This window comes from Cydia pomonella, chromosome 8, assembly GCF_033807575.1.
Source record: "Cydia pomonella isolate Wapato2018A chromosome 8, ilCydPomo1, whole genome shotgun sequence".
Taxonomy (NCBI): domain Eukaryota; kingdom Metazoa; phylum Arthropoda; class Insecta; order Lepidoptera; family Tortricidae; genus Cydia; species Cydia pomonella.
The window spans coordinates 4,579,379-4,599,111 of record NC_084710.1 but is presented as its reverse complement, the minus strand read 5'-3'; the positions used below and the strand labels follow the sequence as shown (position 1 = coordinate 4,599,111).

Sequence of the window (19,733 nt, the reverse complement as noted above, 5' to 3'; positions counted from 1 at the left end):
AACTAACAAATCACTTTGATATTGATGTCGATTGCTTCATCGTAACATATTCTAGGTTTATAAGATTTGCTTAAAAAAATTGTTTTTTTTTTTTTGCAAATTTTGAAAAAAAAAACGGTAAGCTCTAAACCTGGTTTTCATTGTGTCAATAGCATACTAAAAATCATGGAGAATGGAAAATATTTAGAAGTGGATAAATATTTTCTCTTTTTGTATGGACGCGTACTTCCCTCTTAATATTCTTAATAATTAATGTTTAATAATAATTATCATTTTTTTCCCTAATTTTTTATGGTTGGATTTTGGTTTACCTAGGCCCTAGGTAATAATTGATTTTGAGGTAAAGTCTAAACTATTACTTTACTCCAAATTCCAATTCAGACAGTCTTCCAAACCACACGTAGGTAATAGATAATCAAATATTCTGGCTTAAATTCGGTAAGTCATTTATGGCCAATTTGCAGATGACAAATTTTCCACTAGTTCCTTTAGTAAAAGGCACATTAATTTTCCTACATAATACTTAAATATACGAGTAAACCTATACTTAAAATACAATAAAAATCTAGTAAGTTAATCTTAATAAAAAAAAAACATTCTGAACTTCAGTAATATGTGAATCTATGCATTAATATTTTACCGCCGTCATCAGCCTTAGTGATTATTACTAAGACGAAAACGACTGCGCGAAATCGCCTTTCCATACAATCATAGTCCTCATTTTCCTCTCTGGCTATTAATATTACTGAGAATATGTCGATACAGTTCGTTGTGCCTATATCAACCATAGCTATGCGCCTTCGTATGTTTTTTTTATCGATTTTTTAATTATTAGTTATGAGCATTATAAAATTGGATGACATGTAACTAAAGTCAAACGAACCCCTTCGCTTATGTAATACATATACCTCAAATTATGTGAAAATATTTTCTATAATGACAATACCCATGGAGCAAAATGGGGACTACGTTTATATGGAGAAGCGGTCGTGCCCTTTCCTCTTAACAAAAAACTTTTATTGCTAATGAGGTGGTTTGGAATATGGAGGCGGTAGCGGGCGCGGGCGCTCTCGGCGGCTGGCGAATCGCTCGGTTCGGTGGTGCGTGCGGCGCAAGGGATGCAGGGCCGGACCGGGCGCCGGGCCGCGGTGGTGGCCAGCGGCCGGGCGCTCTTCAGTGTCGCTCAGTTCGCGGCGCGCGGTGGTCGTGCGGCGAGCGCGCGGGATGTCTACGAGATGAGGCTGGCTCTGGTGTTACTGTGGCTGGGCGCGGCGGCCGCCTGCGGCCCGGGCCGAGGCTTCACCAACCGCCCGGGGCCGCGGCACCGCGTCTACCCCCTCGTCTTCCGTCAGCACGTGCCCAACATCAGCGAGGAGAACGGCCGCGCCAGCGGCCCCCCTGAGGGTCGCATCATCAGAGACGATGAAAAGTTCAAAGACTTAGTGCCTAATTATAATCCGGACATCGATTTCAAGGATGACGAGGGTACGGGCGCAGATCGCCTCATGACCCAGGTGAGTCGATTCCCATTGGCGGATCTTCCTTCTAGTGAGCGGATCTTATTGCTAGTTATGTATCTGGATGCTTAGGGTGATGCGCGTACGTGGTTTCGATTAGAGCGTTGTCGAGCATTCCGGAGTGAAAAACTTGTTTTGGTAGTGGGAAGTTGTCACATTGAAATAATGAGTGAGTTGCCTGAAGTGTCTGTTTTGAAAACATGTGAATGCGCGGGCGCTGCAGCCGCCGGCCGGCGGCGTGGAGACAATTCCGCTGTAAACATGAACAATGGGTACAAATTGCGGGCGTTACGGTAGCTTCGAAGCGAGTGTTACGATTGTAACTCTGCAATTACGCAGGCTTTGTCAACAAATATTTTGACTCTGTGACTAATTGATGAATGATGATTTCTTTTCAATCTTGATGCCGGGTTGGGTGAAATATACGACACTCATAAAAGTTGGTGTCGAGGGCATTCAAACTCGTGCCTTGTCATTCACGGTGTTTTGTGAAAACATGCGGACAACGGGAAACTGGCTTATTGTTGACGGTTACTTTATTGTAGTTTATTTGATATAGTCTGTTGCATTATTTATATTATTATAGCTTAAAACAAGTGCAGTAGGCTGCGAAAAAAACGTTTTGTCATCACCCGTAATAAGTAGCAGAAAACTAAAAAAATCCTTTTAAAAACAAGAACTGACCATCTGTTTATGAGAACTGTTGTTACATTTTTGTTCCAAATCATTATGAAGGTAGGTAAGAGAATTATCTCATTTCACTACAGCAAAAGTTATTATGCTTTGACACCATTGTTAATTGGGGTAGTAGGTAATTAAACATTCACGTTGAATTGATTTAGTTAGTAAACCTTAATTTTCTTACAAAGTTTTTTTTAAATTAATAGTATGTTTCATTGATTCATGGAATTTGTGGGCCAAATTTCAAGAAATGAATGTTTTGGTTTTAACAGAAAAGTTATACTTTTCTATTAAGTAAAACATTATTATGTAGTATGTACCTACATAGGTACCTACATTATAAAGTATATACCTACCTATTAGGTATTATTTCGTGTATGTACAGTCAGCTGCAGAGAAAATGTAACCACCTGCATTTGTATGCAGGGGGGTACTTTTTCTCTGCAGCTGACCGTACCTAAGTGCAAGTAGATTAGGGGGTATAAACTCGATAGGGCTGTCAAAAAAAAAACCTTTTTTTGATTACTTAAATATTTATAATTACCATAAGAGGAAACTGAGACAGTAGGTATGTGCGTTTCTGACTTTCTTCTGTAGGTATGCAAATTGTTCCCAAGTTATTTCCAAAATTGTCCGAGTCCGACCGATGAAGTTGCGTGTTTTTGAAAAGGATTTGTTATACACCAGCAATTGTTCGTAGATAGACTTTAACTCGTCACTCATCAGGTAGGGGTTATAATTTTATTCGGCAATTTATTATTTTGTGATTTTAAATTCAGAAAAGTTCCCAAAAATTTGGATAAATTCTCGGAAATTTCAGGATAATTTAACAGAAAACTAAATAAAAAATGTATTATTTTGGCAATGGAAAAAATTCTATTCAAAATTCATGTGATATTTCCAAAAAAAAAAAAATTCGTGGAAAAATCGTAACTTTGCATACTTTCCGACGGCAACTAGACCTAAATATATAGGTCAACTATTATGTAACAGGTAAAAAAATTGGATTTTTGTACCATTTCTTACCCGGTCACAGTAACAATAATATAAGACCCCTAGAAGCTTTCACATTAATTATTACACAGAAATGAATTGATACGGTAATCAAATTCCTCGACTTCTAATGCGATATTTCGTTAAACGTACAGTGATCATTCTGTCAGTATTAAAGCCAAAATTCAAAAAAAATAATTCTGCAAGTAGGCCTCACGGGCTCTTTTAGCCAGTCGGTAGACTTTCATGAACTGCCGCCCGTTGTGGCATGAAGATATCCTAATGGACTTATTTTCACCTAATCATAGAATATAATATTTGCCTAGTTATTAGCATAGACAATAGTTGAGTTTACGTGAGTAATCGGCAAATATGTTTAAATCTTACGTGTGTGTCGTCAAAGAGGCCGCCTGATTTCGCCGTTCGCAATGTTTTCAGAGTATACAACCGGCCATTGTGTTGAATTTTAATAAGGATTTGTTAGCATTGCATAAAGTCATTGCCTATTAATATGTTGTTTAGTTTGCGCTAATATATGCGTGCAAATGTTTAATCTCGGCAAGTATGGCCAGACATTTTATTTGTAGGCACATGAGTAAGAATGACATTTATAATATTATCATTACATTATAAGATCTCAGTGTAATTTCAACATTATTTAATTCCGCTCCAATTACTACGCTCAATAATGTTGTCATTACTTTCTTCAAAAGTAATGTCATTCATGAAATGTCATCAGTAAACTGATAGTATCTATTTCCCATTTATTTATTTATTCGTATGGCATGTTTTACAAAATAGGCAATTACATAGATACAATTTTAATGCGAAACAATAAAACAGGCCCAAAAGAATATAGAAGTATGTTGCCGTATGTATGTTGATCTATAGATCAACATTTAAGCAGTTGAGTCACGCTGCTGCATCGGGTGTGTGCAGCAGGTCCTCTTGCTTACTTGTTCCGCATTCAGGCTTGGCAACGCGCATGTGATTTAACAGCTATGATACTGCAAGCGCACATTCATAGTCTACGATATCCGCGTGTTGTCAGATAGACCTTATGCTTGTATCAAGTCAATCAATATTAATCAATCAAATCATTTATTTCCAGGCAACTAACGCCCATAGATACAAACCTTACAAAATAACATATATACAATAGTAAAGATCTTAAATTTTAAAACTTCCTTTTCGTGATGCAGTTTTCTGTTGCGGCATCACCTGTTCTGGTGTAGGATTCGTCAGATTCCCACGGAACTGCCGAAATAACTCACACTTCGGCCTCTAAGTGTGCCACTGTTGTCCTTTGGACTTAGAAATTAAGGCATATTTCTAAAGTGTAGAATACGTTTCTGTATTGTAGAACATAGACTGTCAATTATTCCCTTCCCCTTATTTATTTATTGGACACTAGGACACTAGAGCCCGTCTAAGCTAACTTTGCACCGATTTGAATAGATCAAAGCGAGGGAGGGTCATTATAAACTATATATTTTATGCATGAATAATGATGGCCACACTTTGGCTTTCCAAATGATAATCAGAGTTGGTCCGACTCGAACGTTGCCTGAGAAATATTGGCAGAAAATATAAATGTTTCAGCGTCTGAAACCTCGCTGTAATGGGTCGGCAAACACGCTCGCGTTGACAAACAAACAAACGCGCATACAAACAGTCGCCGATGGCCTTTACTGCCCGAACTGGGTCAGTTTGGAATCTGATCGATAGATCGTGTCATTCACGAAGACGCGCGCCTTGACTCGTATTGTCATGTAACTAAAGGTTAGATTTGACAAATCTGCGCGCCATCGTGAATGATACGAAGTAGACCACGTTAAGTGCGCAGTTCAGAATAGAACTAGGTTATGTTGTGATTTTTGTGGGGGTACTCAACAGTAGTGTTATTTATGGTTGATACCTATTTTGGTACTTTTAAATTTTTTTATATTGTCAGTTATTTTGACAGTTTTTACACTTTCGGCCACTTTACTCTCCTAGGCACATTTTTGGTTATCGCGAGCGAAAAAAAAAGGATTACTCTGATAGGAAAAATTATGTACAATTCTACCTGTATTATGTTTTATAGAATTAAACTATATTTAATAATAACAAATAACCTATAGATACCTGTACTTAAAGAGATTTGGAACACACGCCCAAATGTGACCGCGGCCGGCAAAACGCCCCACTTAGTTGCCATAAGGACGAGATTTGCTTGTATCTTCATACGAATAACCTGACAAGGCGTCCTTATGGCAAGCGACAAAGTGGGACGGTTTGCCAGCCGCAGTTAGAAATAATCATTCAATTTTAATCTTTGATCCACCGTGTCGTAAAACATATCGTGTTGGTAGAAACTATTCTAGAGAATTTGTTTTTAAAAGTACTAACTTAGGTGATTGTTTTAATACCTAGGTATAGGTATAACTACTACCTAGTAAACAAAACGAGAATAACTACTACCTACCTGATTATCATTATATTAGGTAAGTAATGTAAAAGGAAATGTAAAATATGTAACATATTGCATAATTGTATAAAGGTAGTCGATTCATCTTGACATAAAAAGAAGCATATGAAAAGTCTATGATCAGTGCCGGATTAAGATGTTTTGGTGCCCTAAGCATTTTTAGACCATGGTGCCCCCTGTCCCTAGAGTCATCATGATTATATTGAATTTTCTTGGTAAATTGAGTGACATTCAATGCCACATTACTGTTGAAAATAGAATCATCAACCTGTCACATCATTTTATCATGGATATTGGCAGTGCTGCAGCAGTAACGTTGTAGTTGGAACAGTAATGCTGCTGAAGTCGCCATCCGAATGCCACCTTTATCAAAGCGCCTATTTAAACGAAATGACCGAAATTACCTAATATATCATCATTATCATTCTGTGCTTGCTTTGCGATTAAAACGTGTTTTGGTTCTCAATCCTCAAATAATCCCCAGTGTAGGCAACATGACTTATACACCTGCCCAAGAGTACCCTGAAAGTTTTGAACAGTGTATTTAATTTATTGAAGACCGTGCAATGCCATTAATATATAATAAAGGTAAAAAAAACCGGAGGCCTAGAACATCCGACCGTGTCGGGAATCCGTGCGAGGCCGAAGGCCGAGCCAACCGATGTCCAAGTGTAAGCGAAGACATTGACCGTGCTCCGCGCAGGATTTTTCAACTCAACTAATGGCCAAATTTAAAAAGCAACCTATTGAGTACGGAAACGCGACTTAATCACGTATAATTAAGTTTTAAAATTACCTCCGACGTTTTAAGAATGGCGTTATCCCCATGGTCTCGTAGAAGACTGGCTAAAGTCGACATCATTATCTTGACGTTGGAGGTAATTTTAGAACTTAATTAAACACGATTAAGTCCCGTTTTTGAAAATGATAATGTGTAAAGGCAGTTTATGGCTGAGATTATAACAAGGCTGAAGACGCGAAGCATCCGATTGGCGCTTACGAATGAGGTTACAAAAGGTCGAGCTGCAAGAAAGCAGAGCTTGAAATTGATCAATGACGAAGTGTGGACGAGGCCGAAGGCCGAGCTGCGAGAGAGGAAAGCTTGGATTTGGATCCATGGCCATAGTGTAAGTTTTTTTTTATGATACAGGAGGCAAACGTGCAGACGGATCACCTGATGGTAAGCGATTACCGCCACCCGTGTAAGTGAGGCAGAAGATCGACTTGCGAAAACGTTACGTTTTAAAATAGTACATTACGATACAAGTGCGAAAAATAGGAAATTCGAAACGAGTGGCGATAAATTAAAACACGACCGAAGGGAGTGTTTTAAATCGACACGAGTTGCGAATTACCTATTTGCACATGTATCGTACAACGTTTTACAGTACATATGGCCTTTTAAATGTTCGACACAGTAACGTAATATGCTAATTTTCGCACTAGTGCGCTAAAGTAGCACCATATGTACTGTAAAGTGTATTTTTCATGTTAAAAGTCGAAAAGTCAAAAGCATTTATTTGTTGTTAGCCAAACATACAGTTGCTAACAGTTAGTTGTCACTTGATCATTCGGCAAAATGAAATTATGCGAATAATTGGCTGCGAAATGACATTTGGCAATATAACTATCGGCAATGATTTAGAGAACCTCTAGAAGGCCTAGCTCCGCATAAGACCCACCAACTGCAAAACAGTGGCTTGAAATCGAAGTTATGTAATCACCTATATGTACTGCTTGGCCTTTGGATTTATTCGAATGCGCGACTTGATAGGATTCTTTTGGTTCTCGACCTTCGCGGGGCCCCTTATAACACTTAAAATATTGACAATTGACAAATCTGGCGTGCAATAGAGCAAATTCACTACAAAATCGGTAGCCTATGTCGAAAAATCGGCTGACGAGCTTTGAGGGCCTCCGCGTAAGGTCGAATCAAAGGCCTACGTTAAAGACGTGCTTACGTGCCCTTACTCTCTTACCCTTACGTCCTTTCGTTTTCCTACTTGTACACGTACAAAAAGTTTCATAATACTTTTTTTTTTGCCTACGATTTTGGTGCCCCCCTAGACGTGGTGCCCTAAGCAAGTGCTTATTTTGCTTAAGGGTTAATCCGGCACTGTCTATGATCAAAACGCGACCGGTTTGCTAATCATAATACACATTAATTACCTAACTATTAAAATACAAATCTCATAGCTGCATGTGTGTAGGTAAGTCCTATAGATCGCGATCGTGAATATAATCGAATAACTTACCTACTTCTAGAATATGTACCCTAATCAAAGCCCCTATCAGAATTCAATCCAGTGATCATATCAGCATCAAGAAGTAAACACGAGCAAAAGTGCCTTCGCAGAAAACTGGTATTGGAAGCATGTTTACCAGAGCTATTTCAGCTTACAGTTTCCAATGTCAATTACTTCAGTCGGCGACTTACTAGGTCATAATCTACATCCATTAGATATAGTGTTTACGTTTTCCTCTACGATCAATTTGCTGTGTGAGCTGTTGAGACCGTACAATTCAATCAAAGTCAACCTAAATCATGAAATAACGATCCGCGTTCTAGGAACCTATTGTTTGACGGTAACATGCAAATAATGGCTTCAATGCAGTATGCAGATTACACGGCAAATATTTTAAAAGGACGAAGGCATACGTGGAATCCAGTTATGTGCAGATAATAATCGGTGTATCGGTGAGTACAGATAGTTGGTAGTGTGTGCGTGCGGGGCGCGAGCGGCAGCGGCGCGCGGCCAAGCCGCCGCGGCGCGAATCCGCCGTGGGCTATGTTATGTGCCTGCACAACGCACATAGCCGCGCCGCTCCCGGCCAGCCGACCAGGCTTGCATTCGTAAAAATCTCCAAACCGGTTCGATGCGCCTCCATTACTTTCTTTCTGCTTCCACTGTGCCTCCCATTTAACTCGGGCTCACTTTTTATCAGGAATCGGTATCTCCGTCTAATAGTATTATTTATTTCTCATAAATAAGAGGGAATAGGTATGAGTAAAGTTAATGCGCACGGGAAGCGGTACGTTACATGCCAGATGCTACGAAGATAAATGCATTATGCTCTTTCCGTTGAATGTTGGATTGCGTAACTCGTGGGTTGGTGACAGCTGGATTTATATAGCAGTCTCTCTTAAGGGAAACGTTACCATACTAACGATTAGGTCCTGATGCTGACTAGCCTGAGTTTCTATGGCATCTGTTTATCCTAAATGACCCGGCGTGAAAAATATTTTTTTTTTAAGTCGGTAGGTTGGTGGTGTGACGCCGATTCGGATTCGTTAGTCACGGTTTGAATCTGAATATGGCTAAACTACAGGCGTTCGGCCTGCCATTTAAGACTATATTACAAAATATCTAATTCTTGGGTACTTACTATTGAATTGCACCGAACTACGCATGTATAACTTAATACTAAAACAAGCAACCCCCATCTACATAGAAACTTATTCAGGGTCGACATGCTGGCTGTCCATGTTTTTACGATTTCAAAGAACACTCATATTTACCTTTTTCAATTGTGAAATACGCTGGCATCGCAGCTCAGCGCCCGCGCCGCGACCGCAGCACCGCAGCCGGCAAGTAGGCGCAACCGCACCTCGGCACTCTCCGATTCCAATCGGAATTACTTACCTTTTTATGTATGTTTTTATTTAATATTTTATATCCTTCGGACGCGAATAAGCCCGGGGAGCGGCGGTGGGGGGCGCGGGACATAAATATCTCGGTGATTTATGACGGAGGTGGTCGCGGGATAGGTCAACATTATTCAAATTCGTATTTGAGGCTCCGGTTACAATGAGCTTTTACTGCCGAGCGCAGATAGCACTACCAGTCGTTACCGGGACACCGGGACATGCCTCCCGAGCCCCATTCAAAAAATAGTTCATATTCTCAACATTCTATAAATATATCGTCCTATTCAAAATACCTCTTTAATCCCAACAGAGAAGTGTTTAAAATCAGAATGTCATTAAATCAACAAGTCAAAACAAACTGTTATAAAGGCACTTAATTATCGATTGTTAATACAGATTTCATTAAGTCAATATACCGATACGCTAAAGTGGTTTAATTTGTTAGCAGCAAAGAGACCGCCGACCAAATTAGATACTTTTCGGCTTATTAGCGCAGGATAAAAAACAGAACGAGCGCCGATCGTTGTGAATAATTGACCATAATGAAATTAATCCTAAAATTCTACGGTGGGTTTACAACGTTGTAAAATGCAATAAAGACCTCTAAACAGCCGCGCTATAGCACTGTGCTTATAAAGGCAACTATGTAAATAAATTGTCAATAGCCCCTTGATTAGTGATAAAACGATAATTATTTTCTGCAAATTATTGACAAGACAAGGTCAATTTTACAAAACGTATCACAATCATTAAAATATAATACGTGATAGATTTAGATTTATTTATTTCATAATATTAAATTACAGTATAAATCTATACGAATTTATATAGATCGACAAGCTAATAACTATGTATTGTATTTATTATACAAATGTCAAGCAATACACAATTTAAAACATTAATTACCAGTCGAAAAATTTACTAAATGATTACGATACTTAATAAAAATACAGGTATATCATAAGTGATACATAGTGTTCATATTATTGAAGGATTAGATCGTAATAATGTTATTTAGGAATTTTGGGATTAGACTATTCGTTTACCTAAATGTGCGTAATCTGTGATCAGCCGCGTAAACACGTATTTTACTAACCTGTTGATACCTCACCTAAAATAACATCTGTAGCCGGCGTATAAAGTAAAATAAACACTTCAAAGGAGATAAAATTTTACTCGCATGGTTTAATAACATTGGCGGTCAGCGTCGAGTCCTCAGATCATATAGTCGAGTCAGTCTGGAAAACCCCCGAAAAATATAAATCATCTGTTTATCATAGAAAATGATAATGAAATTACCAGACTTTAGTAGTAGTAAAACACTTTATGGCACAAATTCTCACCTGATATTTTTATAAATAGAATGTAATTGTATAATAAGGTATATACTTTAATCCCCTTTTGTTGTTTTATTATCTTTATGTTCATAAGGCGGGTCCACATAGAGCGAGCACACGCGCGAGGCAATTTCCTCTCGCACAAACCGGCCAGTGTAGACGTGCCTCGGTCGGTTTGTGCGTGAGGAAATTGCCTCGCGTGTGTGCTCGCTCCGTGTGGATCCGCCTATAGATCAATTTCAGTGGTGAAGATAAATATACGAAGTTATACATTTTGAGTCTACTGTAGATAATTCGACCTTTTATTGAAAGAATACAACTTATTACAGTTTCAAACAGCTTTTAACATACAATGTGTGACAGATGTCTCAGAATTTTCATGAAGGTCATGCCTGCGGGGCAGATAATGGTATTTATGGGATTTAAAATCACCAAAAGACCCATCGATTCGCTTTATGAATTGTTGTAGATTACGCTCCCGACAACAAGAATAACCCACTAAAATAATATACAGTGTGAGCAAAAATGTTACTTAGGCACAGAATAACACATAGTACTAAGGTACAGAATGACACTTCAACAAAACCAAGGTTTGACAGCAATTTAAGGACGAATTATGCTGTCCCTTTCTAATGTATGGCACTATCCCTTTTGGCTTTGGTACTAGGCCATTTAGGGTTGTCAAAATTCAAGTCATTATCTTATCTGTGGTCCTGCACGTATAAGGACGTCAAGTTGTGCCAACTGCCAACCCTAATAATTGCTCGGAGCAATGCTGAGCCGAACGGAACCCGGAAAAACCGAAAGTCAGTATCAAAAGTGACGTTTTGTTTGAAGAAACGTCACTTTTGACACGGATATATCCGATCCATATCGTATCTAGACCTTGACGCATATTAAAGTTCGAATCGGGCCGTATGTGTTTTGTGTAAGATTTGGATAAACCTTTTTTTATAGCTCCTCTGCTCGGATGATAAATAAAATAGGATGATGGGTAACTAAGTTTAAGCTAGGTGTATGTTATTGACTCTTGCACTTTTTGTGTTAACGGACCAGATCATTAAAGAAATAATTCTAAACACTTTCCCTAAACTGCTTGCACCTACATTTGTACGGAACAATGGGTCATCAAATAAATTTGAGTCGAGTACAAGGTTTTCAAAATACCCTCAATATTTATTTATATGCTATTGTTCAACTAAGAGCTATAGGATAATTATTGTCCGTCGATACCTAAGCGAGGTACTTGTGTCTTGTGCAAATGGGGCTAAAGGATCCTACTCATTTACTCGATAGATGTAATGCAAATTTCATTTAATTTAATTCTAGATTAATAAATAAATTTACTGGAACTGGATAAATTTATTATTAATGATGGTTGTATATTTGCTAATATATATACTATTTATAAGATTTCATTAAGGATTATGTCAATTTTATTATATTTACATTACCTATATCCATGTTAATCCCATGTCAAAAAATAAAACCTCATTTTAATATTAACAAAAATCCTTCCAATTAAAACTTACATAAATATAGAAATTAATATTTTAATTTTAATACAACAATAACTTATACATTAAAAATAATAATACAAACTCAAAATAAGCTTAAAAATACATTTTAATACATAATTCCTTAATAGTTTCCAATGCAAGTGACGTGTGAGATTAAAAGATCAAGTTTCATAAAAGTTTATGCACAATACGGTCTCTTGACTTTCTTGCCGACCTTAGATATTTGACGTAATCTCCCATCCTTTGCCGGATCGTCGGTGTGTCTAGTACTTAGAGTCTTAGTTAGTGTCTTCCACAAAATTTCAGCCTCGACGTTTACCCGCTGTGCGAGCAATCTTCCCTGGCCACCGTGGCTTAGTGTGGCTCCAGCTGATCATTCTATCTGGTAAAAACTGTCCAAGCAAAATCTTTTCCACCAATTGCGTTGTATCTTTTTACATTATAAGTCTGGGTTTTTGTTAATAGGTAGGTTCTCACAGACAAACCTTTATTGCTAGCGCATTGACAATTCCACCTGCGCTGCACGGTAGGTGTGCAATACCTTTTACGATTGTTGAAAGGAAACACTTGTTCAAATACGCGGCAAACAGTTCAGTGATAGGTCTTTGAACCCAGCCTGTGTTTGCGGTATGGTTTATATAGTTAGCTGCCGAAGGTGGCGATAAATTAACCATTTGCATCTCAACAGTAACGTAAACATGTGCGAAGTCTGCGGCGTCCTCAATGTGGGCATAGTTAGCTAAAACATACTTTCATTTACTTAAGTTTTAAAAGTTTCGCGTTAATATTACTAAGTTGGTACTCACAAATTGATTATTCAAAAGTAACTACTTAGCGGAAAACTCAAAATAAAATACCGAGTTTTGCACAAGTGAATGGCTATAAGTTTGTACATTTTATTTTCAAAAATGCTTGTACTAAAAGTAACCGATATTTTGAGAGATGGAACTTTAAATTAAAACAATTAAATTTAAATAGAAATTAAGAAAACTTTTCATCGTATCATTTACCGAACAAAAAATAAATTATTAGCAGGCTGTTTTTACGTAGCAAATTTGTTTTCCAACTGTCTCCAAAAAAACATCATTAACCTATAATGTTTAGCTGTAAAAATATTGGTAACTAATTTGTTTAGCACCTTTTATTAATCTGGTGTAGGTGTATTGTGATAAGTTGGGTATCTTTAATTTATCCAACTACTGTCTGACGAGTACTCTTTGGTTTAGTTTGCGAGTTTGTAATTGCCATTGAATTACATTTTCGGCATTTTCGCGGATACGTTTAAGCGTAGGAGGTACTACGGTTTTAATGAAACCACTTTAGATATACAGAGTGAATTCTGGAATTCCACCTCCTTGGATAAGTTAATGTAAATAGTTTTACAATACGTAATGGCAGCCTAACAAAATGTAGATAACGTTCAAACTACACCGCCGCAAAAAGCGTTGTTTGCGAGAGACTCCTTCGCTCGTCTGTTTTAATTATACATGCAAATATTTGATGTGCTTCAGCTGTTGTGCTTATCTTCACCTTATCTGTCAAACTCAGTCAATGCTGGAGAGGCACGGGCCACGGAAGAACAAATTTACTCGTTTACAAATCTCAGAGTTTCAGTTCGTGTTTTTTTATCACACAAAAATGGCACCTATGACTTCGGCTTTATGATTGAATTTTAATGTATAGCTGATGTTGTTTTGCGATTTGGCTGTAACTTGTTGAGTACTATTGAATGCATTATAATTGTAATGCAATGAATAATATTAAAAGGAAATTAATTAATTATTAGGTAGCAATTGTGTATGTTGTTTTTGTTAATAGCAACATTGGCTAATGATAAAAATCGACCGTAGAATCGACCAGCAGTTGCTTAGGTACTTAGAAAAACAGTTTGTATTACCTATTTACTTAATATTTAAAATTATTTAGCAAATAAACATTCATGAGGTTATTTTTTCCGCAATACATTAACATACAAAAATATTTGCCTACACTAATGTTCTTTTGAGGAAAGTTGACAAGATTAAATAATGATTTAATAGGAATGCCCTTTAGGTCGGATCAATAATAAATATCTTCAAGGTATACCTGGAAATTCAATTTGCGATCTATTCAGGGAATCGTATTTCCTGATACTAAATAACGCGGTGTTTATGCGTTTCAAAGTGTTCTCAATTTCGGTTATTGATGGCTATTTATAATTTATAGCTATGGTACGCGTATTCTCTTCCTTACTTTCGCAAGATGATCTATCGCTTTTGCTTTTGAAGTATACGTGTAAATACTGGCGCGTAACGTTTACTACTAATAGGATATGTAAAGTCGTTGAATGGATTATGATAAGGCGCTTCAGCATTTATTATATTTCGAATAGCGTACAAACTGTTTGAAGTGGATAAACACGGCCAACAAGCAACACAAAGTATAAGTCTATCGTCATCTCTTTTGTTTTTATTTCTAGAGCTATTGTGAATTATCTAAGAAAATGTTTTTATTTCTTTATTCGTTGTACCAGTACTAAATATAGGATTCCTTGAGATAGGTAAGTAATTAACATACTACATATAAGCAATTAGTTACTTCTAAATCGGACTAAAATGGGTATGGGAGAAAAGTTATCATAAACTATCTAAAATCTAAATCAATAAGATCTGTATCTAATGTAAGGGACTCACATTTTTTTACTTATATATTAAAACCGGTTAATCAAGTATTTCGCTCCATAACGAGGAGCTTCAACCGGCGCACTCTTCGTTAGGTTGGCGGCTGGTTGTTTGGCTTTGACGTGCAAACTTTGACTTAAATATAAAATACGCGAGCGGTTAGCTTTAACCTATAATACAATACAAATACTCTTTATTGCACACCTAAATATAGAAACAATACAAATAATGAACATTAAGAAGAGGTAAAAAACAAACTAAAAAACGATCTCTTCCAGACGACCTTTAGGTAGCGGATATTTAATATGTCAAGTTATGTCTTATTTTTTTTTAATTTAAGTTAAATACAGCATTCTACAAATCCATAACCCACCGTGTAAGCAACAGCATGAACCATGTAGAAAAATGTTGTAAAAGCAAATTTTCTACCCAGTCAAAATCCAATTACTCGTTCATTGTTCCCCGCTCTGGTTGTCACACATCATTAAACGGGACCAATGAGACTCGTAAAAGTATGTCCACGACCACGGCGATCGGTCGCATAATCGTGTGCAGCAGGACCAATTACGGGCTACGTCGGTGCCAGGTGCACTTTTATTGGGTGCAAGATTTAAGTGCCAATCGACACGGCGAGTACGGTTCTGCCCGATTTTTACGGCCACTTAGCCCTTATATGAAACTATTTTGTCCTAACTTCGTTAAAGGTTGCACTATAAATTTCCTTGGTAATGTATGTTGTCAGTTACTACAGTCTAACTATTGTATACACGGCGGTGGATTATTCCCACTAGTCACCACCAAGTTCTCACCACTGGTAACTACTGGAAAATAAAATCCCAGTAAGTAGTTACCACCAAACTGAGCTGGTGGTAACTACTTTCTCCCAGTAGGTATCATTGGTAAAAGGTCGGAAAAAAATCCCAGTTGTTACCACTGGAAACAACTTGGTGGTAACTAGTGGGAATCCATTGCGGTTTGGTCGACATTGAATTTTTATTTTGGTGAATGAATTGGTCTATTTATTTTTTGAACTCTATTTAAGATCTCGACGACACTTTACCACAAATTTAATTTATTATTAAGGTTAATGACGTCATTTTAGTTATCGTGCGTTTCGCTCGAGTCAATACATATTTACAACCTACGGACAAGTATGAATGCAATGATAATAACTGAATGATATAATGTAAATTAAATGTAATTCTGATATTACATAGTGTGTGTTCGATTTGGCCAGTAAGGCGCTGCTCATCTATCCCTTCGTTTCAAACTGCGAATTATCGAAGCAACTTTACCATGACGTATTTTTTTATTCTGTCTCTTCAGCATCTCTGGCAGATTGAAAGTCTTATAAAAATCTGATTGTACCACTTTATGGTATTCGGGTATTCTATGGGAAGATATTCTGAGGCCGCGCAGGCCGCTCGCGCCGGCGCAGGCGCCGCGGGACGCCGCGCCCCTTCCCGCACCCCTCACCTTTATTTATATTTATTTGCCTTCCCTTCATTCAGCGACCGCCCTTTCGGACCTTTTTGTCGCCCCGTAATAGGACCGATACAAATATTGTGAAAGAGCCTGCGGTTTGAGTGAATTTATAGCGCTACAATTGATGTTTTGACTCCGATGACGGCCGCATTCCGGGATGGCAGTTTTTGTAAGAATATTGCATGCGTTGGCTCTGCATTACATGTTGTATGAATAAATCAATTTTATGTTCACTGCGAAAATCAAGAGACTAGGTATGTGCATTTTGCATTGATTTATAATTTTCGTTTTTTAAACTAGGAATGCGGAAGATTTCTGTGTTTTAATGGAGATTTCTGATTCAGTTTAATGTCGAGAAATATAACCTACTCCGTAAACTTATCCGTGGTAGTCATTATGACGTAAAGAAATCCCTCAATTCTAGATAAATTATTACAACCCTTGTATAATGTTCCTAATAATCAATTGTGATAGTTTAATGTTAACCGATGCGCTCTTATTTGACACAATGAGTAAGTAAGAAGGTAGTATCATTTCATAGCCTGTTATTCATACAAGAAGACACAATGCAAAGGTAAATCGCTACGATTTATCAGGGCTAACCATCACATCTACACCCCATCGGGGCCCGGTGACGTTCGCGCGCGTCAGTTATCATGATAAATGGCGTATTTATATATCCGACGGGCCTAAATAGCTATGGTAATATTGGTCCTACAACAGCACAAAAGGTAACAAAACACAAAAGTTGAAAAAGGTAAACCGCGCTATTTACAAAGTGGCTAGCGAGGACCACACAGCCACAATCGAGCCGCGCGTGCGACTCCCGCGTGCACAATAAAAAAATCATTCCCAACATCTCTTAGATCTTTTTTTGTTATAGATCTTGCATTTTGGCGACCTATCGTTTAGTATTTACGACGGTGGTGTGATTTGTGACGTTCGGAAACGTTTGTGGGGCTTTTGTCGCGGAAGTGTGCTTATCTGCTTTAAATGTTTGGAGAGCTTACCTTTATTAATCCCGTCATCTATTTCGCGTTGAAGATCCTGGGCAGATAAAATTCTTACAATTTAAGGACAGATGTTTCATATGCGTGAGAGTTGTGAAACTATGATAGATTGTAATGCCAAGTGCGTATCAGTATCTTATCATGTGAGCTTCTAGAAACAAGGTAGGAAATGGCAGGCGCGGATTCCCGTAAAAACGCAAATCGTTGTGAGTCGGTGCGCACGGTCGGCGTTGTTTACGCGGCGGGCGTTGACTGACGAAGAACAACCGCCCAGTCTTTGACACCGCTCGCAGCCCCGAGCTATATTCGACCTCGAACATGCTATTGTTTTTACTGATTTAATTTCACTTATTGCGGTGTCACTTTCGTTAATATCTCCAGCGATTATATGGATAATCTTTATGTGTACATACCTTTTAATGGGCAAAAAATAAGGCAGTAAACATGTGCGTATCTACATAATTATCAAAACGATGAGCTATACGAGTTTAAGTATTAACTGAAACTCTTTTTTTATTGTTATTAGATTGGGCTCGTTGATATCTTTTATAGGCGCGGCGGCTTACGACATATCATCTGATTCAGCGGTTGCTCACACAATCAATGAAATAGGAACTTTGCCGTACTTCTTTACACGTGTAAAAGTTTAGTATGTATGTAATTAGTTACGCTCACAGTGCACATATGGGCTAGTTTAGGGTACGTCTAATTGAATGTAGGCGCGGCGTCGGGCGGCGGGCTAACCTAATTTACATTAATGCAAACGAGAAGCATTGTTCAGGTGTGAAACGACAGTGTCAACACGTGGCCTCTACTCAAATAGTTTATTAGCTCCACCCAGCGGCGTTCTGCCCGACAGACCTTTGTAACGTGACAGCCCTCTAAAGACACGCATACTTGACTTTCAAATATTACTGTTGAAAATGCCGCAACGCTCGTAACATCACTAGGTGCTGGATTTATGTACATATTATCTAAAACGCACTATCGGTTGGCGTTTTTCTATAAATCTCAGCGCTAATAATTGTCTTTCGAGTGACGTGGATGGCTGTCTAGATACCGGTCCGACGGTCGCAGCGGTTGAAAACGTGCTGTTTTGTCATCTCGAGTCATTAATCACAGACTTTATTAGCAATTTTGTATTTAATACGTGCACTTTATTCTTTAAAGTTTCAATCGACGGTTTCTCGAACTTTGTTTTCTGTCACAACGGACCGAATCACGACCGAATGCTTAGGAATTCAAATGCGACCATTCCGCAAAGTGCTTCGACGATTTTATGATCGCTTAACATCTGTTTTATAGGACTATTTTAAGGGTCGATTCAACGCCTATAAACGTGTCATTTTGTGTATATGTATGGCGATAGACGGGAGGTCGATGACTGAGGCTGCCCGGGCGGTTGCGGTCTCTGAAACACAAGAAGATCGCAGGAGTTTCTCGCGGCCTCGTGGCGCAACCGCGGCGCGCCCGCCACCGAACAGCCGAAGGTGCCACAGCTAATAATACTCCATCTCTCCTTCAAATTGATGAGTGAGAAACGCATGATCTCAAAGACGATAAAGTCATCATCGGCTATCATTACCATTCCTCATCGCCATACGTTTACCATTTATAAAAGAACGTGTGTAATTCGATCGGGTGACAATATCGGGCCGCTTGCATACGTCACATGAAAGACAATGGCGGATCATAAATAACTGCCATCTTGGAAATTAATCTCCGTTGTGAATATTGCTCGTTCGTTAGCGTATAAAAATTGCAGATTGAGACCTTGGTGCATAAAGTGCATTCTTGTGTAAGTTTGCTTGCAGTCAATTCGCGAGGATGTGCGAATGAATGCTGCCTGTGCGGTGATTAACCGTCGATGCGTCGTGGCCATGGATTCGGCTTTTCACTAGTATTTTGAGGTACCTATTGATTGAAGGTAAATAGTTACTTACACCTACAAGAAGTCTTAAAACTGTTAACAGTTCAATTTCAAGTATGAAGATGAAGGATGAAGTTGAACTGTTAACAGTTTTAATAAAGAATTTCAATGACATGATCATATTGGCAGGATGTCTTGGTATTACTTTTCAGACTAGATCCTAAATAACACTATCTTAATAAAGATTTCTAAGGTACCTAATTTATATTTGAAACTAAAGAGCTCTTAAAAAGCGAGGGATCAGGATGAATATGACATTTGGTCTCATCCTCCAGCGATCCCGCGCGTCTTCGCTTCTTCACTTCTCGAAGTTCAAAGAAGGGTCAAACACAAAAATGTACAAAAAGTACCTTGTCAATGAGTCAGTCAATGCATTATGGTGACACTTGGTTTTACGAGATGGAAAATAAATATAAAATAACCATCATAACATTCAAATATACTCTTTATACGATTTTTATCGTTGTAAAGACAAAGATGT

At 38.2% G+C, this 19,733-nt stretch overlaps 1 protein-coding gene across 1 annotated transcript in view; it reads left to right on the top strand.

Moving 5' to 3' along the window:
* Positions 1-1,014: 1,014 nt before the first annotated feature.
* LOC133520266 (indian hedgehog protein) overlaps positions 1,015-19,733 on the top strand; it is a 56,549-nt gene continuing 37,830 nt past the window's right edge. Inside the window, 2 exon segments of the mRNA XM_061854642.1 lie at positions 1,015-1,221; positions 1,223-1,514. Coding sequence (XP_061710626.1) covers positions 1,043-1,221; positions 1,223-1,514 — 471 coding nt within the window. The 5' untranslated portion in view covers positions 1,015-1,042.